This window comes from Pan paniscus, chromosome 2 (genome assembly GCF_029289425.2).
Source record: "Pan paniscus chromosome 2, NHGRI_mPanPan1-v2.0_pri, whole genome shotgun sequence".
In the NCBI taxonomy this organism is placed as follows: domain Eukaryota; kingdom Metazoa; phylum Chordata; class Mammalia; order Primates; family Hominidae; genus Pan; species Pan paniscus.
The window spans coordinates 194,791,576-194,812,376 of record NC_085926.1 but is presented as its reverse complement, the minus strand read 5'-3'; the positions used below and the strand labels follow the sequence as shown (position 1 = coordinate 194,812,376).

The 20,801-nt window shown below is 44.3% G+C and overlaps 3 protein-coding genes across 8 annotated transcripts in view; 1 reads left to right on the top strand and 2 right to left on the bottom strand.

The window, feature by feature from the left end:
- Positions 1-1,234: 1,234 nt before the first annotated feature.
- Positions 1,235-2,158, bottom strand: NCBP2AS2 (NCBP2 antisense 2 (head to head)). Its single transcript, XM_003806432.7, has one exon. The coding sequence runs from the start codon at positions 2,133-2,135 to the stop codon at positions 1,764-1,766; it is 372 nt and encodes a 123-aa protein (XP_003806480.1). The 5' UTR covers positions 2,136-2,158; the 3' UTR covers positions 1,235-1,763.
- A 27-nt stretch (positions 2,159-2,185) lies between these two features.
- NCBP2 (nuclear cap binding protein subunit 2) lies at positions 2,186-9,356 on the top strand. Of its 4 annotated transcripts, none has more exons than XM_003806425.4 (4): positions 2,186-2,356; positions 5,341-5,522; positions 7,117-7,255; positions 7,682-9,356. In XM_003806425.4, exons 1-4 carry the CDS (start codon positions 2,186-2,188, stop codon positions 7,751-7,753), a joined length of 564 nt encoding a protein of 187 aa, XP_003806473.2. In that variant the 3' UTR covers positions 7,754-9,356. The 4 variants fall into 4 exon arrangements, with proteins under 4 accessions (XP_003806473.2, XP_063458758.1, XP_003806474.1 ...); XM_003806426.5 differs by having other exon boundaries at positions 2,254-2,847; XM_063602688.1 differs by having other exon boundaries at positions 7,117-9,356.
- Positions 9,357-10,048: 692 nt separating this feature from the next.
- SENP5 (SUMO specific peptidase 5) overlaps positions 10,049-20,801 on the bottom strand; it is a 66,793-nt gene continuing 56,040 nt past the window's right edge. For 2 of the 3 annotated variants that reach the window (XM_003806419.5, XM_008953528.4), the window contains 3 exons: positions 16,894-16,977; positions 15,088-15,138; positions 10,049-13,954 (listed from right to left, as the gene is read on the bottom strand). In XM_003806419.5, the coding sequence (XP_003806467.2) occupies positions 13,844-13,954; positions 15,088-15,138; positions 16,894-16,977 (246 nt within the window). In that variant the 3' untranslated portion in view covers positions 10,049-13,843. The remainder of the gene's footprint in view (positions 13,955-15,087; positions 15,139-16,893; positions 16,978-20,801) is intronic. The other variant, XM_024928402.4, reaches the window with a different exon arrangement.

Sequence of the window (20,801 nt, the reverse complement as noted above, 5' to 3'; positions counted from 1 at the left end):
ACACGTGAACAAAAGTCTGTGTGTCATAGACAAGGTAAAGAATTAAGTGCTGTGCTTCAGATATGCACACACATAAACATCTCAATGCTTTACAGAGCAGTATTGCTGCCCTCAAGTCCCACCTCCAGCCCTAAGGCGGTTTTCCCCTAACTCAGTAGATGGAACATACGATCGGGTTTTACACCGAGACATTCCATTGCCCAGGGACGGGCAGGAGACAGATGCCTTCCTCCTGTTTCAACGGCAAAGAGGCGTTCCTTCCTCTTTTACTAATCCTCCTCAGCACAGACCCTTTACGGGTGTCAGGCTGGGGGACGGTCAGGTCTTTCCCTTCCCACAAGGCCATATTTCAGACTATCACATGGGGAGAAACCTTGGACAATACCTGGCTTTCCTAGGCAGAGGACCCTGGGGCCTTCCGCAGTGTTTGTGTCCCTGGGTAGTTGAGAGTAGGGAGTGGTGATGACTCTTAACGAGCATGCTGCCTTCAAGCATCTGTTTAACAAAGCACATCCTGCACTGCCCTTAATCCATTTAACCTTGAGTGGACACAGCACATGTTTCAGAGAGCACCGGGTTGGGGGTAAGGTCATAGATCAACAGCATCCCAAGGCAGAAGAATTTTTCTTAGTACAGAACAAAATGGAGTCTCCTATGTCTACTTCTTTCTACACAGACACAGTAACAATCTGATCTCTCTTTTCCCCACAGGATAGGAGTCCAGGTAACCCGTTCCATGGCAGGCAGTAGTCTTTTTTTTTTTTTTGAGAAAGGTTCTCGCTATGCTACCCAGGCTGGTCTCATCTCAGGCTCATGCGATCCTCCTGCCTCTGCAGTGGCTGGGATAAGACACAACTGCCACCAGGCCCTGCCCCTAGGCAGTAGTCTTAATGCCTGATGGTGGGGGGTTGGGGAAGGAAGGCGTTGAATATCAGGGTAAATGCTGCAGAGCTGTGTTAAGGACTTAGGCCCTGGAGTCAAATGCCTCTGCTCACATCCCACTCTGCAAGACTTTGGGCAACTTCAGCAGCAGCCTCTGTTTCCATCGCAGTGGCTCTTGCCTATAATCCCAGCACTTTGGGAGGCTGAGGCGGGAGGATCACTTGCGCCCAAGAGTTCAAGACCACCCCATCTCTACAAAAAAATCCAAAAAGTAATCTGCTTCCTCATGTGAATGTGGTTGTAAGGAGTGAGATAACACAGAGTGCAATGAGCAAGTCCCAGCACAGAAGACTCATTTCATAAAACACGTGTTTATTATTACCATAGGCCTACAGTCCCCGGTATTCTTAACACATCTTGCCTGAGAAGTATCACACTCATGCCTATCAACCAGCTCACACATTTAATCAAAGGAATTTGGCAGCTGTAGGGTTGTCTTTTCATCCGTATCGTCCCTGGAATTAACTGTCCTGCTATGCCAGTCAGATTCAGCAGCATCTGTCAAGAGTTTCAGTCCCACTTGCAGAGGAAAGGCTCTCTGGCTTCGGTCCGTGGCTCTCCGTAGGTGCCGTGTCTGGACCCAGCCTACCTTCATCTCCGTTAGGCTTAGGGGTCTTTCTCCACACCGTGTCTTGTCCAATCACAAGACTTCAACGGAGCGGGCGGTCTGGCCTAGACTCTTATGCGTGGGATGTCTGCAGGCCAACAATCCGAGTCGGGATTCGAAGCCGCGCGCAGTGCCCGGAATGACCCCTCCACGTCGAGGCCACTGTAGAGCCCGGAAGGAAAAGTAAGCGGCCTCGGCCCCGCACAGCCCAGGATTAAATGTGTGCGCCAGGGCCCCTCTGGCTACCTGGTGGTGGCCCCGAGCGGCCTCGGAGGCCGCGGCGTAGCTCCTGGGTGAAGGCGTCTCTAAATCGCTCAGCGCGGCGGCACAGGGAGCCCACGGGCCCAGCCGCGAGGTCCTGCAGGCGGCGGGCCGCGTCCTGGCCCCGCAGCTGGGCCTGCAGCAGTGCGAAGGCCGTGAGCTGCGCCGCACGTCGGATAGGCCGCGACTCTGACAGACGTTCCACCAGCTGCGGGCTGTGCAGCAGGGCGGCCAGCAGCCGCCGCAGCACCATCTTCTCCAGGCGCCCGGAACCCGACCTCGCCGCCCTCGTCTTCCGCCCCGCGGCGCCCGACCCGGACGTCATATGCCCCCGCGCAGCTTGATGACGACACTGCCGCCCTCGGATTGGGTCCAATGAGATGCTCGCCTCCGCGCGTTTCCGCTTCCGCCATCGCGGACGCAGCCTCGTGCCGGGAGTCGCCGCATTGTGGTCCGCTTCTCTGCACTATGTCGGGTGGCCTCCTGAAGGCGCTGCGCAGCGACTCCTACGTGGAGCTGAGCCAGTACCGGGACCAGCACTTCCGGGTGAGGGAGGCCGGGCCGCGAGACGGGAAGGCCCTGGGCAAGAACGCTGAGAAACGGTTTGCTCTTGTCTCATTGTGTCGCCTCCCATTCAGCTGAAATCCGCAAACGCCAAGTGGGGCCCCGGTGCCTGCTGGCGAGGCAGGGAATGGGTGCTGGAAGGGCGCTTGGCTATCACTGAAGCCACTTGCTCTGGAAGACAGGGAATTGGAGGCTCGCTTATCCCATTCGCTCGCAGCCGCTCCCTGTACCCCAGGCAGTGCCGAGAGGTTTGAGCGGTGGTGGTGGTGGCGGCTCCCGTTTCCACGGTTGTGCCTCCGCAGACGACTACGTAGCAAGGGGGAGGGGTGCCCTTCTCTCTCCCAGAGTAGGTGGAGGCGCCTTCCTGATGCAGATGCGGGGCTTTTTGCTTTGTTTTTTGAATCGGCGAAGCAGTGCCCTTCGGCGATTCGGGCCCCTTCTCTGGGAGGATGGTGTTACGGAAGCTGTACGCGGTGCGTGGGAGACCCAAGTGGAGTCCTCACTCCGCCCTCGGGGAAGCTTCGGAGTGGGGAGGTGGACCCGCCAAGCTAGGCACTTTGAGGGTGTTCGGATGTAAAGATCGGAGAATTGCTGGATTTCAGAAGAGGGAAATTTTTAGTCCGGACTATATCACAGTATATTTTGTGGAAAAAGGGGAGGCAGCAGATATTCAAAGTAGACTTTTCAGTATCAGCAGAGGTAGGGATGGAATACGGTTGGGGGTTGGCGGGGCGGACTCATTAACCCAATTATTTAGTAAACGGTTATTGAGTGCTGTCGCCAAATCCTTGTGCTAAACCCTAGAGGGAGAGGGAAGACAGTTTCTGCGCTCTGCGAGCTCATAATCCCCTGTAGTGAGGATTCAGAAAAGGGAAAAATCCCCTTGTGACTGGGAAAGGAAGGGGCGCATATAGCAGAGGGTAAGTGTGGAGAATGTGTGAAATGTGTTACTAGAGTAGGGAAAGGGAAATTTTGTTTGACGCCAAATTAGGGAAGCTCTTACATTTATTTAGTCAAGGCTGGGAACGGTGGCTCACGCCTGTAATCCCAGCACTTTGGGAGGCTGAGGCGGGTGGATCACGAGGTTAGGAGTTCAAGACTAGCCTGGCCAAGATGGTGAAACCCCGTCTTACTAAAAATACAAAAATTAGGCGGGCGTGGTGGCAGGCGCTTGTAATCCCAGCTATTCGGGAGGCTGAGGCAGGAGAATCGCTTGAACCCGGGAGGTGGAGGCTGCTGTGAGATCGCGCCACTGCACTCCAGCCTGGGCAACAGAGCGATATTCCTTCTCAAAAAAAAAAAATTTATTCAGTTAATATATTTTATTTTTTGAGACAGAGTCTCGCTTTATTGCCTAGGCTGAAGTGCAGTGGCGCAATCACGGCTCACGCAGCCCCAACCTCCTGAGCCTAAGTGATCCTGCCCACCTCAGCCTCCTGAGAAGCTGGGACCACAGGCTCGCGCCACCACATCCAGCTAATTTTTTGTAGAGACAGGGTCTCCCTGTGTTGCTCAGGCCGGTCTCGAACTCTGGGACTCAAGCGATCCACCTGCCTGGGGCTTCCCAAAGTGCTGGGATGCCTAAGTGCCAGGCATGATTTGCACTTCTACCACTTTTAGTTACTACTTTAGACAGTTCCACATCCTGACCATTTTGAACTTAAAGCGTCCTGTGAGATGAAAACTGGAACCTTCTGACTTTGTCTGTTATTCATCTCCTCAGTCTAAAACCTGTAGCTTTTTTTAGATGCTAATGCCATACTGTCATGTGGAATTTCTAGCATTCTGTGAATGGAATCCATATTAATATACTTTAAGTACTTACACCACAGTTATCTTAAACTGTAGGCTATTTATTTGGATCTTACTTACATGTGTGAGAAAAGTAGAAAAAGAAGATGCCTCCTTTCCATGTTCACAAATCAGTAACAGCAGTAAAATGAAAGGAATTTACTTTCTCTAATGTCTCACTCCAAAGTTCCGAAAACCTCTTTTTAACATACAATGACTATTGTCCTGTGGACTTTTTTTTATTTTGAGATAGAGTTTCACTCTTGTTGTCCAGGCTCAAGTGCAGTGGTGCAATCTCAGCTCCCTGCAACCTCCACCTCCCAGGTTCAAGCGATTCTCCTGCCTCAGCCTCCCGAGTAGCTGGGATTACAGGCGCCCGCCACCATGCCCAGCTAATTTTTGTATTTTTAGTAGAGACAGGGTTTCACTGTGTTAGCCAGGCTGGTCTCAAACTCCTGACCTCAGGCGATCCACCCGCCTCAGCCTCCCAAAGTGCTGGGATTCCAGGCATGAGCCACCGCGCCTGGCCCCGATGAGCCATTTTGGACCCAGGGCTTTGTCTGTCAGGTGTGTTGGATGAAGCCCAGTTATATGCTTAAGTCTCTGGCTTCATCCTGTCATCCCAATTTGGAAGCCCATTAAGAAAGTGAGCTCTGTTTTGTTTTTAGTGATCACTACATTTCCCCCTAAACTCAGAGAAAGATCTATGAGCACGTAAAGCATCAAGGTTGTGGCTTTGAACAGTCTCTAGGGGGTAATTAAAGAGGAACTCTCTCTCTGAAAACCCACTTATTTTCCACTACGAAGGATAAAAGGGCCCTTTGTCCTATATTGGGTCAAGGTCCAGAGTCTACACTTGGGTTTAAAGGATGCACTGCTGAGGATATGGTGTGTGCAGGGAAAAGGGAAGCCGCTTGTGTGGCAGTCGGGCGTAGAAGTGACTTTGTCATATGTGGTATAACTTTTGAGCCTTGTCTCTACTAAGAGTCTGGACTTCGCATAAGTGCTTCACAGAAGGTCAACATCCCCCTTTTTGGGCAAGGGATTTGTGGTAGGCTGGGATGAGAGAAGTTGATTTCCAAATCAGAATTAATGAATGTTTCTACCGTACTTAGAAATACTATTTAAGCAAGGCTCTGAAGTTGCTTAACTTTTGTCTCTATTTGAAATTCTAGGGTGACAATGAAGAACAAGAAAAATTACTGAAGAAAAGCTGTACGTTATATGTTGGAAATCTTTCTTTTTACACAACTGAAGAACAAATCTATGAACTCTTCAGCAAAAGTGGTGACATAAAGAAAATCATTATGGGTCTGGATAAAATGAAGAAAACAGCATGTGGATTCTGTTTTGTGGAGTATCCTTCCTGTGGATCTAACGTAGCTGCTGAACCAGGGTAGAGCTGAGAGTGGTAGCTCATAAGCGTCCCTGCACTTGTCCCTACGTTTTCCTTCATCTCCCTCCTACCTTCCACCCAGTGTGTCTCTGCCCTTATACTGTAAAGCTGATACTATTTATATTCTCTTCCGAAATCCATGCTTTATGGTTCTTTAACAAAAACAGTTTTTCAAGAATGTTTGCCCTTCACGTAAAAAAAAAAAAAAAAATTCCAAAGAATGTAGTGAAAATATAAAAATCTTGTACCGTTCTAAACCCCTAATTCCCTTTGCCAGAGGCAGTCAGTTACCAGTTTCTTGGGCGTCTTTCAAGAAGTAACCCTGTGGGTGTGCGGTAGTGTATTTCATGTGCTGTTTTTAAAATCATTTTTTTATTTTTTATTGTTCCATTTCAGCATATGTAGGTCTGTTTTTAAAACAGCTGTACAGCTGGGCATGGTGGCTGGTATTTGTAGTGCCAGCTGCTCAGGAAGCTGAGGCAGGAGGATCAGTTGAGCCCAAGAGTTCAAGGCTACACTGAGTTGTGACTGTTCCAGCGGGGGTGACGGGTTAAGACCCCATCTTCAAAGAAAAAAACTTTTAAGTAAATAGCTGTATAGTGTTTCATTATATAGATGTATATGACCTGACTGTATAGGTACAAACCAAAACTGTATTTACTTTGATCATTTAATTCCCTTCTCAGACTCTTTTTAAGTATTGGATCTCTTGGATTTATCCTGTGTTCTTTTTACTGTATGTTTTGGTCATTGAGAAATTTTGCAGACCCAATTTAATGTATCTTTTGAATTTTTTCCTGTGCCCTGAATTATGTTTGTTTCGGCTGAACTTTTTCCTTACGTGTCTGGTGATCCCGGGGTTTCTGCTCATAATTAAGGAAAAGAATGCTGACTCACGACCCAGGCAGGGCTTCTCTCCCAGATTGCAGGCTTGCCTTGGGGATACGCGGGTTTCCCAAATGCTAGAATGAAAAGAGATTTTATTTTGACTTGCTAACATCAAAGATACTAGTTTCTCCAGATGGTTTATTCAGAACACTGTTGTCTTATTTTTATTTGTCTGAGATTAAATGTCTTCCCCTTTAATTAAAGGGAGGTCTCTCTGATGAAGTAGGTTTGGGAACTGCTACCTTGGTGACAGCTTGAGTCTTTCCTTTAGTGAAGTGCAGCACAATTCCACGTGCACGGTGACCTTCTCTTGATTAGGGTGCCTTGGAATGTACAGCACCTAACTTGAATATACAGCACTGGTTTCTTGGATAAGAAGTGTACAGTGATCTAAACTTGCAAACCAAAATACAGAGATGATGGGACCAAAAATTATCAACAGGAATGTCCAAGAAATATGATCAGTGTAGCCATGGATACGTGTCATATTTGACTCTATGTGCTTCCAAACCAGTCGCAAACAGGCCTGGGCAAGCTGAATTACTGTCTTTGAACTCCATCTGGTTGGATTAGCTCTTGTACTTTTTAACAACTCAGCTTCATTTACATGTTGTTCCCCTATTTCCAGAAATGTTTGGAAAAATGCTAGTGTTCCTTAATACTTAAGATATTACTCACGCGCGGATGCGGAAAACGCCATGCGGTACATAAATGGAACGCGTCTGGATGACCGAATCATTCGCACAGACTGGGACGCAGGCTTTAAGGAGGGCAGGCAATACGGCCGTGGGCGATCTGGGGGCCAGGTATGCGAGAAGGGTCTCTGGGCTCAGCCATTGCCTGGGATTCCAGTCACAATGACAGGTGTTTTGGCAATTTGTATTTACTCTTTTGTAAATAACTTTGTGTCTATAACCTTGGCTTGAAGTGGATCTGAAACCACCCAACGGTTTGGGTGAATTTTTTTTTTAAACCCTGAAATGGTATGTTCTGTACGTTTCTAACAAGCAACCATTCTTGAACTTCTGCTAGGGCTAGATATCTTCCACCTGCAGGAACATCTAGAATGAAAGCAAAACGCACTGAAGTGAGTTGAAGTGCATATGTCCTGCTTGAAATGTTCACATTGTGGCATCTGAACAGGTTTCACTGTTTGTCTAACATGTTTGTGGGAGGCATGTTTGTTACACCATTCTTTTCCATACTGTAACTCTGGATTCTTTCCATTAAAGGTTCGGGATGAGTATCGGCAGGACTACGATGCTGGGAGAGGAGGCTATGGAAAACTGGCACAGAACCAGTGAGTGGTGAGAGCTCTGTCAGTGACAAACACTCCTTTGGCCTGTTGAATTTGTTGAAGAACATCACCTAAAGTCTGCACACGAGCCCATTTTGACCAAGATTTGATCAGTGTCTTTACTGAGCTGGAAGCCTCTGAAAGTTATTAAAGGACAGAATCCAAAAGAATGCCTTTAATTCTTGTCTGAGAATCTTGGCCATGTGTCAGATTATCAGAACAATTTTGTTACCAGGTCAGAAATTGTGTTCTTTGACAACAGATTGGATCTGTAATGTTGATTAGTCTTTAGCCATAACCACTACACTTTTAGAAAGACAGAAAAATTTAAAAATTTGTTTTTACCATAATGAGTCTTAAGTAGGTTCATGATCTACATTGGGGCCTGGGATTATTTTTTTAATTTTAAGTTTGCATGAGATAGCCTAATAAATGGAGGTGGGGCCAGGCATGGTGGCTCACACATGTAATCCCAACACTTTGGGAGGCTGAGGAGGAAGGATAGCTTGAGGCCAGGAGTTTGAGACTAGACTGGGCAACATAGCAAGACCCTGTCTCTACAAAGCAAAACAAAAAACAACAAATGGGAGTTGTGCTATGTTGTATTGCTTTGCACAAAATTAGGAACAGGTGTTTGACAACTGAATTTGTTTTCTGTGAATTCTAACCTCTAAAGGCATGCTTAGAGGTCAAGGACCTTCCTGTGTAGTTGGTGCAAAAGCAATCTCCACAGGACAGCACTGCTTCCATGCTTCATACATCAGGAAATGAGGCCAGAACTTGAGTATTTACTAACACGTTTTTCAAGAGATGTCAGTGTTATACCTAAAGCTAAAAAAAAGCAAGGGTCTGTCATAGAGGGAACCTCTAAATAATTTCAGGGGTAGGGGAGATGTTGTCAATAGGAAATGGGATAAAATATCAAGAGACAAAACACTGCCTTGACATGAGGACCAGCAAGTTTATTCTTTTCGTTTTCAGTGATGTTGGGAACGGACTGGGTTTAAAAAGGGAGCTTGAAGATGGAATGTTTAACAGTCACAGAAGGTTCCTGCAGCAGATGTCTCTTTTAGCCATTTCTCATTTTTTTCCTCAAATTTTACCTACTGAGGCTCAAGCCTTCACAGTGAGCTGATGGTCTCTACAGGGGAGGGGAGTCTAGGGAATTTATTTGGTATTTGTAAGGCAAGAGGCGATTTCTCTCTAATATATCTGAGTTACTGCTCATTTAAAACTGTTAAGTCCAGTATAATTTTCCCTGATATGAAAAAATGTGCATTTTTTTCACTTAGCAACAAAGTACCTTCTAATTTCCAATAGTCCGTGAAAGTTGGGGCTGAAGTACCTCAGTGTGAATGTCTCTCCCGTTAAACTGAGTGTAGAAATCTGAATTTTTAAAAGAGCTGTAACTAAGTTGTAAGTGCTTAGGAAGAAACTTTGCAAACATTTAATGAGGATACACTGTTCATTTTAAAAATTCCTTCACACTGTAATTTAATGTGTTTTATATTCTTTTGTAGTAAAACATAACTCAGATTTCTACAGGAGACAGTGGTTTTATTTGGACTGTCTTCTGTAATAATAGGTTTCAATAAAGCTGGATGAACTTATCGTTGTTGCTGCCTGTTTCCTGGCCTATAAAGAGGGTTGTGTTCTGGAATTCCTGTACTCTGGATACACATGAATGAGTTCCAGGGGGATTCTATGAATACTGTGGACAATTTGCGTGTCCATTTTGATTGACTGACAGTTGGAAATAACTATTGCTGTGTGTGAAGAGAGCACAGATGTTCTTGTGAAAGTGATCAAATAGGCACCAAGCAACCTCTACTGATGGAAGAATAGGTTAGTTTTCCAAAAAACATGCTCTGGATGATTGCAAGGGAAGGGAAATTGTGGGTGGATTAAGAACATCTTACGTTTCCTGGGCTAGAGAACACTAAATGTGAGTCTCTTTACTGCACCATTCTTTCCTATTTCTCATGGATAGCATCTGACCTGTTTCTCACTTTAATCGGAGAAAAGTGAAAATTCAAACGTACAGATGAAGGCATCACTATTAATACATGTTAGTGAAGTGTGAGAATTAAACATTCAGTTTCTCAGTCAAGCTAAGATGAAGATAGATATAGAACATTTCCGTTGTAGAAAATTCGAGTGATGGTGCTGCTGCTCTGAGGGTGAGCTGGTTAGGGCCTGCATTGCTCACTGTTCTGAAATGACCTCTGTCGTGACTGGAATGTCACAAGAAAAAAATTACTCCTCGCCAAACAGTACATGTTACTCAAGACGAGAACACAAGTTTATAAAGGCATTTAGTTTATTTTTCAAAAAAATACTTTGCTAGAAGGGTTGAGTACTGTAATTTTACATGATCATAATCTCTAAATAAATTCTTTTTCTGACCAACAGGTACCAGTTAAGTGAACAGCTTGTCTAGGTCTGCTTTTGTAACACCCAAATACAATTAGCACTTCTCTGGTGGTATTCCCTGGGCCGTCTTAATTATCTAGAGGCCAGGAGGCAAAGCCTAGCACATAACAAAGTATGTGCTTTGTAACTGCTGATTAATTCAGTTTCTTAACTAGGCAGAGCAGGTCATCAGTATATCTAATTCACACTATTAATACACTGTCTTGCTGAAGAGTCTGACCTGCCCAGAACCCCGTTACGTCTAGCCCAGGGAAGCAGTAAACTGCAAAGCAGAGAAAAGGGGCAGCTAAGATGAGGCTAGTGCTGGCTGAGTCCCAGTTAGGTCTGTTACTGTTCTGTTCCAACTATAAATCCAGGATGACTGTTACTCAGATTCAGTGCTATGTAGAAAATAGAATGCACAGCCAAAAACATAATTTGGGGATGACTGGCAGCACCTTTTTTTCCCTTTCTTAAGAGGCTAACTAAAAGTTGATTAGGATTCTTGAGAGAACGTAACTAAAAGATGAATCAAATCTATATTCACTGCTATAGATTTAATAAAAGGAAAGACCACTGTAAAGATGCAACTACAACCTGATGCGTCTGCTGAGGAGAGGACTGGGCAGCTTGTTGAAGGCTCGTCAAAAGTAGCGCTTAGTTATAACACAAGGCCTGCAGTCAACCTCAAAAGCATAAGGTCTAGGCCAGGCACGGTAGCTCATGCCTGTAATCCCAGCACTTTGTGAGGCAGAGGCGGGTGGATCACCTGAGGTCAGGAGTTCCGAGACCAGCCTGACCAACATGGCGAAACCCTGTCTCTACTAAAAATAAAAAAATTAGCTGGGAGTGGTGGCGCACACCTGTAGTCCCAGCTATTGGGGAGGCTGAGGCAGGAGAATCGCTTGAACCTGGGAGGCACAGGTTGCAGTGAGCCGAGATCACATCACTGCACTCCAGCCTGGGCAACAGAGCAAGACTCCGTCTCAAAAAAAAAAAAGCATAAGGTCTGCCTACCTCATGGGCACCCAAACAGTTCAGTGCCAAACTAGTACCAGTAAAGCCATGCCTGCCTCTTTCACCAACAGTCCAGAGTATATTTCAAAAATATCTTTATTAACCAAGGAAGCAATTACTGCAAACATCAGGACAAAGGACATTCTAATCTAGGACTTGAGTTAAATAGAGGTTTACACCTAATCACAAGAAGAGAGGGAAAGCAATTACGTGTGCTGAAACCAAGTTTCATCAATGACAAATGTTTTTAAATGACTTTTAAAATACTTAATATTGGCCAGGCACGGTGGCTCACGCCTGTAATCCCAGCACTTTGGGAGGCCCAGGCGGGCAGATCACTTGAGGTCAGGAGTTCAAGACCAGCCTGGCCAACATGGCGAAACCCTGTCTCTACTAAAAGTACAAAAATTGGTGGGGCGTGGTGGCACACACCTGTAATCCCAGCTACTTGGGAGGCTGAGGCAGGAGAATCGCTTGAACCTGGGAGGTGGAGGTTGCAGTGAGGCAAGATTGCGCCATTGCACTCCAGCCTGAGGGACAGTGAGACTCTGACTCAAAAAAAACAAAACAAAAAAAACCAAACTCAACATTTAGTCTAAGCCACACTGGGCAGCACACCTCAAGGTGCCCTATGAAGCATGAGACTGGAAGTGTAAGAGTCACTGGATTTGGGCAGCTCTCTCTCTCGGCGTTGATTTTCTTACAGGAACAATTCTGTCTCTTCTGCATGCCAGGTTCTGTCACTGAGGAACTGAAACACTTCCTCACTCTGAAGTACAAGACATTTTGAACTGACAGCCCAGTGACTGGCTGACTGGCTACTTTGGTATACCGCACACCCACCAAAAAAAAAAAAAAAAAAATCAGAGGCAAATTTCTGGCATGTTTTGAAAAATCTCATGTTTGCATAATTATGTTTGAAAAACTCATTATGAGATCTTCCTTACCCTAAACTGTCATTTTTTCCTAACGCTGACAGAACCCCACCTATAGCAGCATAAAGTGCCTCTACTCTCAGTCTTTTTAACAACTTGAAACACAGTAAGAAACCCTGACCTGGTTTGACATTAAGGATTTTGAGTCTGGAGGACTCAGGAGAGGAAAGTGCTGGGGCTGCTTCCCAGTGTCACCACTGGTGTTGGGAACCCTGCATGTAAACATGGTCGGACTCAATCCTCAACTGCTGGCAGTCAGCCTTCTCAACCATACCTCAGGGCCAAGTGAAACTAAACATTTTAGCTTTTTCAACACTCCAAACCTACGCGGGCATAAACTCGAGAATCTTCTGCCATTTACTTTGTTTTTCTATTCAGACTTCTGAGGTTCTCATACATACATTGGTTGGTTTTCCGCCCGATTCAGAAAGGGTAACTGGGTAGGTTTCACATGTATCTTTCCAACATGTCACAAAAGGCTGGATTAAAGATGTGAGACGCGTGATATTCATCCTAATGCAGCTAAGTGTATGGACAAGGGCCACTTGGCCTTTCTTCAGAAGATGAGGTTCAACAGAAGGAGAAGAAGAGCTGTGCTAGTGTCAGCACTGGCCATGCAGAAGCCAGACGTACCCTGCATGTTACTGAGGTCACTAATGGGACAGGAGAAAGAACCTGACACGGTTGCTGCACTCCCATGGGACTAAGTTGTCTCTATTACCTTCCCTCTTCTCTCCAGCCACCTGCAAAACATCTCAAGTCAGTCAGCCTTCAGTTTTGAATGTTTAAATTTCAGATACCCTTGAAATAGAAATGCATTTGGTAAACCTTAACTTCTTCCAATTGGGAGGCAACACAGGGAAATGACAACTTAAAAATTACTCTGAGAACAGCTGCATTCTCATTTGTTCGACCACTAGTTTGATGGATGTTAAGATTTTTTTAACAGGTCGAAAACAGAAAAATTCAGGGAATTCAATATCCCAGCAAAAGCCTTTATGAGATGTATGCCACGTATTATAATTCTTAAAACCACGATTGAAATCTGTCATTGTTACTGGCCTCCAAGGTTGCTTTTTCTCACACCTTACTCCTCCCAAAGCAGCCACTGTGCTTACAAGTGTGCCTCCAGAAACAGAAGACACCAGTCAGTTTACGACCACTTCCATCTCACCCTTCAAAAGGAATGGACTGCACTCTCTAAGACTCACTTGGAGAGGGAAGTTGGTGAAAGTTGCCGCTGGTAAAGTAAAACAGGACTGGATTTGTCAAAACCACCCCCAGCTACCCTTAATGCCCCAGGGAACACTTACTATTCTCAGAGTTATGTTGTATCAAAAACATCTTGCATTTTTAGGTTCTGGGAGTAAATTTGAAACCTGTATTCAGTTCACATCTAACTAAGTTTCAAAAGCTGCACCAAATCTACTAAGCTTTTTTTTTTAATACTCTTCACTGCATGCTCTGTCTATATGCATGCGTTTGAATAATAAATATTAAATATGGGGGACGCACAGAACCATAAAATTAAAAATGAAACCAAACTGAACATTAAACAATAGTACATGGTAGCTGGAGAAATGAATAAGGGCAAAAAATAAATTTGAGGTAACAATAGTGGCCCAACACCACTGATCTGAAATATCTGTAAAAATTCAACTAAGTGTTTGGAGATTCAAGTAACAAACCATCTGCTCCAACTTGGTCAGACTTCCCAGAGTCCCTGCTGAGTTTCAGTCCATGAGCCGGCACTCACATAGCTCCTTGTAAATCCTCTTCCGCACTCGGGGCATGTCTTCTTGTGAAAACTGGAAAGGCTGCTCTAAGGCGAGGCACTTGCAGTACTGCAAAAAAAAGGTCCCAGAAACACTTCAGTGGCACTTGGAGTTGTGGACCAGCCCGTTCTGTTTTACTAAATGCAGACCTAATAGTGTCTAAGGCAGAAGACCCCAGCCTTTTTGGCACCAGGGACTGGTTACGTGTTAAGGCAATTTTTCCACAGACTTGCGGGAGAGGGGGTTGGTTTCAGGATGAATTATCAGGCATTAGTTAGATTCTCATAAGGGGTGAGCAACCTAGATCCCTCGCATCTGCAGTTCACAACAGGGTTCACGCTCCTATGAGAACCTAATGTGGACGGTATCTGTCCGTGGCCCAGGGGTTTGGGACCCCGATCTAAGGCAGCATTTTCATGTCTGTTTAAACTACTGTAAAAACACACTGTTTTAAGCATTTACCCAAATTATAGGTGACTGACCAAGCTAGTGCATGGCTTGGGATCTCCTCTCCCTCCTGACCCAATACTGTGAAAAGCAGCAACTGATGAAAAGGCCTCAATTCCTCCCGAAGTGCAACCTGCTGGAGTGCAGCTAGACCCATCATGGCCCTTAACGGGAACTTGAATTTGTTTATAAAACCCCAAACGCGCATGAGGTATACAAACGAACCTGTCTTCCAAGATCTTTGCGAATCTCTAAATGCATGCATCATACTCTGTAATTTCCTTCATAAATATATGTATAACTGAATTTTCTTCCATAGCCCTTTTCGATCTCTAAGGAGATCTACAGCACGAGATGGCAGTTTCTCAACGTGGACCTTATTTAAAATCTAATCACTGTGTCAAAGACCTGCAGATTGCTTGCCGATGGTTTTTTTTTTTTTTTTTTAATTCTGCAAATGCCAATGGTTATGATATGGACAAATTCAAGTCAGTCTCCAATGTGGCTTACTAATAACCTCCAGTGAGACATGGATGGTACCCACAGTTCACTCTTGATCCCTGGAAGGTGGTTCTTCCTAATGATAACATCTGAACATGCAGAAACTACTGCTCCTCAGCAATAAAGGGGAGGGAAAGTACTCCGTTGCTCGTACCTAGCATCATATACACATACAGGAACTGCCATCTCTCCCCTCTCAACCCAACAGACTCAATTCACACATTGTAAGTTCCGAAAAGCAAGTGTTTCTTTACCTGGAGCACAAAGACTCCACAGTCACTGTCGTTTTTCTGTTGTGGAATACACTGAAGGGAAAAACAAAATAGTCATTAAAACAAGATCCATTACTTCTCTTCAGATAAGAAAAACTCCTTTATGGAAAAATGCGCAAAAGATAGGAAACTTTTCTCTCTCCAGGACAGCTGGTATATCTGATATCTCAAGCATCTAATTTTATGGAGGCACCTGGCCACATAAAAAGAGCTATCAGGTGGCAACCCCAATTTATAGGACAATGTTTTACCTAAATATGAGAAATGGGAAATCAAATGTAAAAACCTGTTTTAAAACTTGCATTTGGATACTGAGCTCTGCTATCAATTCACTGACAGTGGAGTCAAAATGGAATTGTGCCTGGGAGAACAAAGGCCCGGCCTCTGGATGCTAGGATGCTGACAACTCCACTGAGCAGTCTTCACCTCTGATCTCACATCATATGACCCTGTCCCATTCTTTGAAAGAAATCGTGAAGGTAAACAGTATGGTTTTTGTTTTGGGTTTTTCGCAACAGGGTCTCACTCTGTCGCCCAGGCTGGAGTGCAGTGGCACGATCTCAGTCTCCTGAGTTCAAGCAATCCTCCCACCTCAGCATCCCAAGTAGCTGGGACTAAGCCTGGCTAATTTTATTATTTGTAGAGATGAGGTCTCACCATGTTGCCCAGGCTGGTCTTGAACTCCTAGACTCACGCAATCCATGCACCTTTGCCTCCCGAAGTGCTGGGATTACAGGCGTGAGCCACTGTGCCCGGCCAACAGTATGTTTTTAAAAGAACTGGTTACTGTATTCTGCCCAAAGCGGTAATACAGAAGATCCTGACTAAATTTAGAATACCCAGATTTTTTAGTTGGGTAAATTCAGGAAATTTACTAGTTCTGGTTTGAACTGGTATACTAGGTTATTCAAAACACAAAACTTAAGCTTAATTTTAAAATTTAGCATTTGGTTCGGTTCAAGGGTGAACTAATAAATCTTGTCTCTTTGGGTTTGGGTTGAAGGTTTGTTTCAAGATCCTGCCTATAACATCGTGTCAATGATCCAGACAGACCTGTGTTCAAGGACCTGACTCTGTATCAATAGTTTTGATGTCCTTTGGGGAAAATCACACCTGGGCTTCAGTTTTCTCATTTACAAAATAAAGACGATGCTTATCCCTAAATGACCTGCCTACCTCACAGGTTATAAGGATCAAATGAGATCTAATACACAAAAACACTGGAAACAACACAGCCCACCAGCAATGGAAGACACTGGTATTTACGACAGGAATGAGCGGCTGTGCCTGGGCACTCTGCCCCACAGTTTGAATGTCATGGGCCAAGCATGGTGCTGCATCCAGACAGTGGTGGGACTGAAGCGCTTGGGCTACTATCTTCCCCATATGCCTGGCAAGTAGCCCAATGCACTTTCTCCCCCTCAGTGGATCCAAATAGTCATTTCAGCATTTCTCTGGGTCTATATGGGTCATCTGGAAATAAGAGCCATGATGCAAGAGGCACGTGCCACCCAAAAAAGATTTTTTTTTTTCCCCAGAAGAGCAAACACATCATTAGCAACTTCCTCAGGGAGGAAATGACTGAAGTGATTTGCTCCCAGGAAGCACTGGGCAACTGAGCAGCGATGATGAATACTCAACTGAAGTTTATTCTCAGCTGCCTCCCTGGAGCCTCCAGGCTCTCCTTGGTATCTCTGTCACTAGTCTTCAAATGCTCTTAAAGGCACCCACCCTTAGATAATTCCATCCCCTGGACATGCCTGGGTTTCATTGTTATCACATACTTACCTTCGTAACAGCAGTCTGCCAACCCTGAAGAAATTCAGGTCTATTTTTTTCTCTGGCTTCAGTCAGCAAATACTTTCTTATATTCTGGTTAAAAAGAAACCACAACACAGATGCTGTGTTCCATCAGTTGGTGAAAAATGGAACATGCCCATAGCAGACAGAAGGAAAGGAGGAGGCTGTGGCCCCATAACTGGGCAGAATATGCATTAAGAAGCTGGAACAAATTTTTTTTTTTTTTTTTTTTTAAGAGAGAGGATCTTGCTCTGTCACCCAGGCTGGAGTACAATGGCGTGATCATAGCTCACTGCAGCCTTGAACTCCTAGGCTCCAGAGATCCTCCTACCTCAGCCTTCCAAGTAGCTGGGACTATAGGTGTACACCACCGCTCCCAGCTAAAGCCGGGACTTTATTTCAGACTCTTCATTTCATATTGTTAAGGGGGAGTCAGACCTTCTGTATTCAACGTATGCATCAAGACTGTGGACGCTGGCATTTGTGTAATCAGAACGTTTTATGAGATGGTTAGCCAGCCCTTCCCAGCAGTAAGTCAGCTTGCTGCATTTGAAACTTACATACTGGCAAGTCAAAAAGAAAGTCTTCATCATTGCCCATGCTCAACAGAGGAAAGGAACCCATGGCAGACATCATTAATAACTAAAACTAAATGAAAAACATTCCAGCCTTAGATATTCTGATACACTCCTTATTTTTGAGGGCTGCAGAAAAGGTTAACATTCAGCTTCTGGAAAGTAATACTAAAATTCATTCTGAATACTAAATATGCTCAAGTCCACTGTTGAAATATCTACCAAGATGAAGCCTGCTGGAGTTTCAAAATGTCCCCAGTGCTCTCAACCTCTGTGCGTCTCTCTCCACATCAAGAGTGAAGTCAGAGGTTATGTGAATAACCCACCCCACCCCCCAACAAAAGTGGACCAGGGCCAGACGCGGTGGCTCACACCTGTAATCCCAGCACTTTGGGTGGCTGAGGCAGGTGGATCACATGAGGTGAGGTCAGGAGTTCAAGATCAGCCTGACCAACATGGTGAAACCCCATTTCTACTAAAAATACAAAAATTAGCCAGGTGTGGTGGTGCACACCTGTAATCCCAGCTACTCCAGAGGCTGAGACACGAGACTCGCTTGAACCCAGGAGGCGGAGGTTGCCATGAGCCAAGACTGGGCCACTGCACTCCAACCCAGGGGACAGAGTGAGACTCTGACTCAAAAAAAAAAAAAAAAAAAAAAGGTGGACTGGAAGCCACCTCTTCAGAAGAAAAAACATGATGAAAGCAAATTCTTAATATCCAACAAAGTATGACAGCATGTTGCACTGCTCCCTCTAAAGAAGTAACTTCAAGTTCTCAGAATAAGCAGTATATATAAATTCTTTTTTTTTTTTTTTTTGAGACGGAGTCTTGCTCTGTTACCCAGGCTAGAGTGTAGTGGTGCGATCTCGGCTTGCTGCAACCTCCACCTCCCAGGTTCAAGCGATTCTCCTGCCTCAGCCTCCCGAGTAGCTGGGACTACAGGCGTGCACCACCATGCCCAGCTAATTTTCGTATTTTTAATAGAGACGGGGTTTCACCATGTTGGCCAGGCTGGTCTCTATCTCTTGACCTTCTGATCCGCCCGCCTCAGCCTCCCAAAGTGCTGGGATCACAGGCGTGAGCCACCCTGCCCGGCCAGTATATGTAAATTCTTAAGTAAAATACAGGCAAAAAGGATTTGTCCTTAAAAATGGTCACCGGCACTCAAAATGTACTGAGCATCTCTAATGGTTCAAGTGCTGGGGACACTAGTGAATAAAGCTCTTGTAGTCTCTGCTGTCATGGAATCTACACATTTATGTGGTGACTGTTTAAAACACTTTTCGTCAATTCTTTGGAAATACAGGCCCCTTAGTTAAGAGCCACTTCTACAACCCCTACATCCTCTTAAAACTAAAAACAGCTTGACCCCACCTGGCCAGATGACTGAACTGTATTTGGCTCTAAATGACTTCTAGCTATCACCTAAAAGGAGTCTGTTCTTAGGGTCTTTTTGCAAATGTGCAAAATTATTAGGCCAATTGTAATTTTGCTGAAAAGGTAAGAACTCTGCAGGAGGGCTTGGGCAAAAATTCAGAAGATGAATTTTTATTACTGTGCAGAACCAGGCCCTAATGATTCAAAATCGACTTAAACCCAACTGCATGTTTTACAAACAAAATCCTGTTTAACCATCATTCACTCCATGAAGGCGAATGTTTCTCTGGCCCCTACCTGACTCCCTAGCATCAGTGCCTGGCACAAAGCAAAAGGCACAGTAAATAGTTCCTACATGAAACAGTTTTCCCAACACCTCTGCTCTCCTCTGCCTGTCAGAATCTGAGTCTTAAAGGCACTGATATGGCTGCACTTTTGTTTATACCTTTGCGGGTCTGTCTAGGAAAGAGACAATATAGACAGGCTCTGGCAGGTATGGGAATATGTTGGTTGAGAGAAAGGCAAGGAATTAGGGGAAGGGAACTGGAAAAGACGCTCACATCTGGTATTGTGAGAACTCTGGGCCCACAAGGCTTCTTGTTTTTGGGGTATTTTTTTTCCTGGATTTCTTGGAAATGAAAATGTGGATTTCGAAAACTTGATTTTCCTCATAGTTTGCGTTATACTTAATTTTTAAATTAAATGTTAATTAAACAAATAATACAAGAAAATATTCTCCTTGTAAAAAAAAAAAACGCAAAATGAGGCCAAATCCTCTTTAACTATTAGTCCTGCTTTTCTACACTTACCCAAAGGTAATAATCATTGATATAAAAAATGGTAAGATCCCATCTTTTTACTTACAAATATGTATGTATATATGTGTCTACACATACACCTGCATGTATTTGTGTACTATACCGTATCATTCCACAACTGGCTTTTTAAAGCTCTATGCCTTGGACATCTTTCCATTCGAGGACTTGAAGGTCTACTATATTCAATTTAACTACTATGGTCAGTTTAATAGTATGGGTATACCGTACCATAGTGTATTTAGCTATTCTCTTGCTAGAGCTAAATTTGGGTTGTTTTATTTTGCACTATTATAAATAATGCTGCCATGAACATCCTCGCACATGCCCCATCCTTGTGTGCATATACAAGCATTTTTATGGAGTAGATAACAAGAAATGGAACTGATATGCAACAGAATTCGTATCTTTTTAATTTACAAAGCACTTAGAACTGATGAGAACTGCAACTATCCCCAAGCGGCTGTACCAATTTATACACTCCACCAGAAAATATGAGAATGCCTATTTCCTTACACTTACATAGACACTTGAATAGCATCGCTTTTTCTAACATAATGGGCAAAAAATTTAACTGATGTAGTTTTCATTTGCATTTCTTTTATTTCTGGTGAGGCTGAACACCTCTCTCTGTGTTTTTAAATGGTCATTTGCATTTTTCCTAAAATTTACTAAATTAGCCTTTGTCCATTTCTATTACGTCCTTTTATCCTCCCCTTAGTCATTTGTAGGAGTTTTCCACGTATTCTGGATAGTTATTGTCTGTTATTTGCATCCTACATATTTTCTCCAAGTCTGTTGCCTGTCCTTTAACTTCACGATATACAGGAGTTTTAAATTATCAGGTGGTTAAATTTACCCAATTGTTCCTTATGTCTTTTCTTTGCTTCCATGTTAAGAAGTCCTTCCCCACTCTGTGAACATAACATTCTCCATATTTCATTCAAATACTTTTACAGTTTTGTACAGATTTCTTTTAAGTACTTAAAGCTTTAGGAGTTTTCATCATAAAGAATTTCCACATTTCTTCCTAGGGCATATTCCTGGGTTATTTATGTTTTGTTTCTTTTATAAATGGAATCTTATTCCCAGTTACATTTTCTTACTGGTTCTTGGTAGTGCAGGA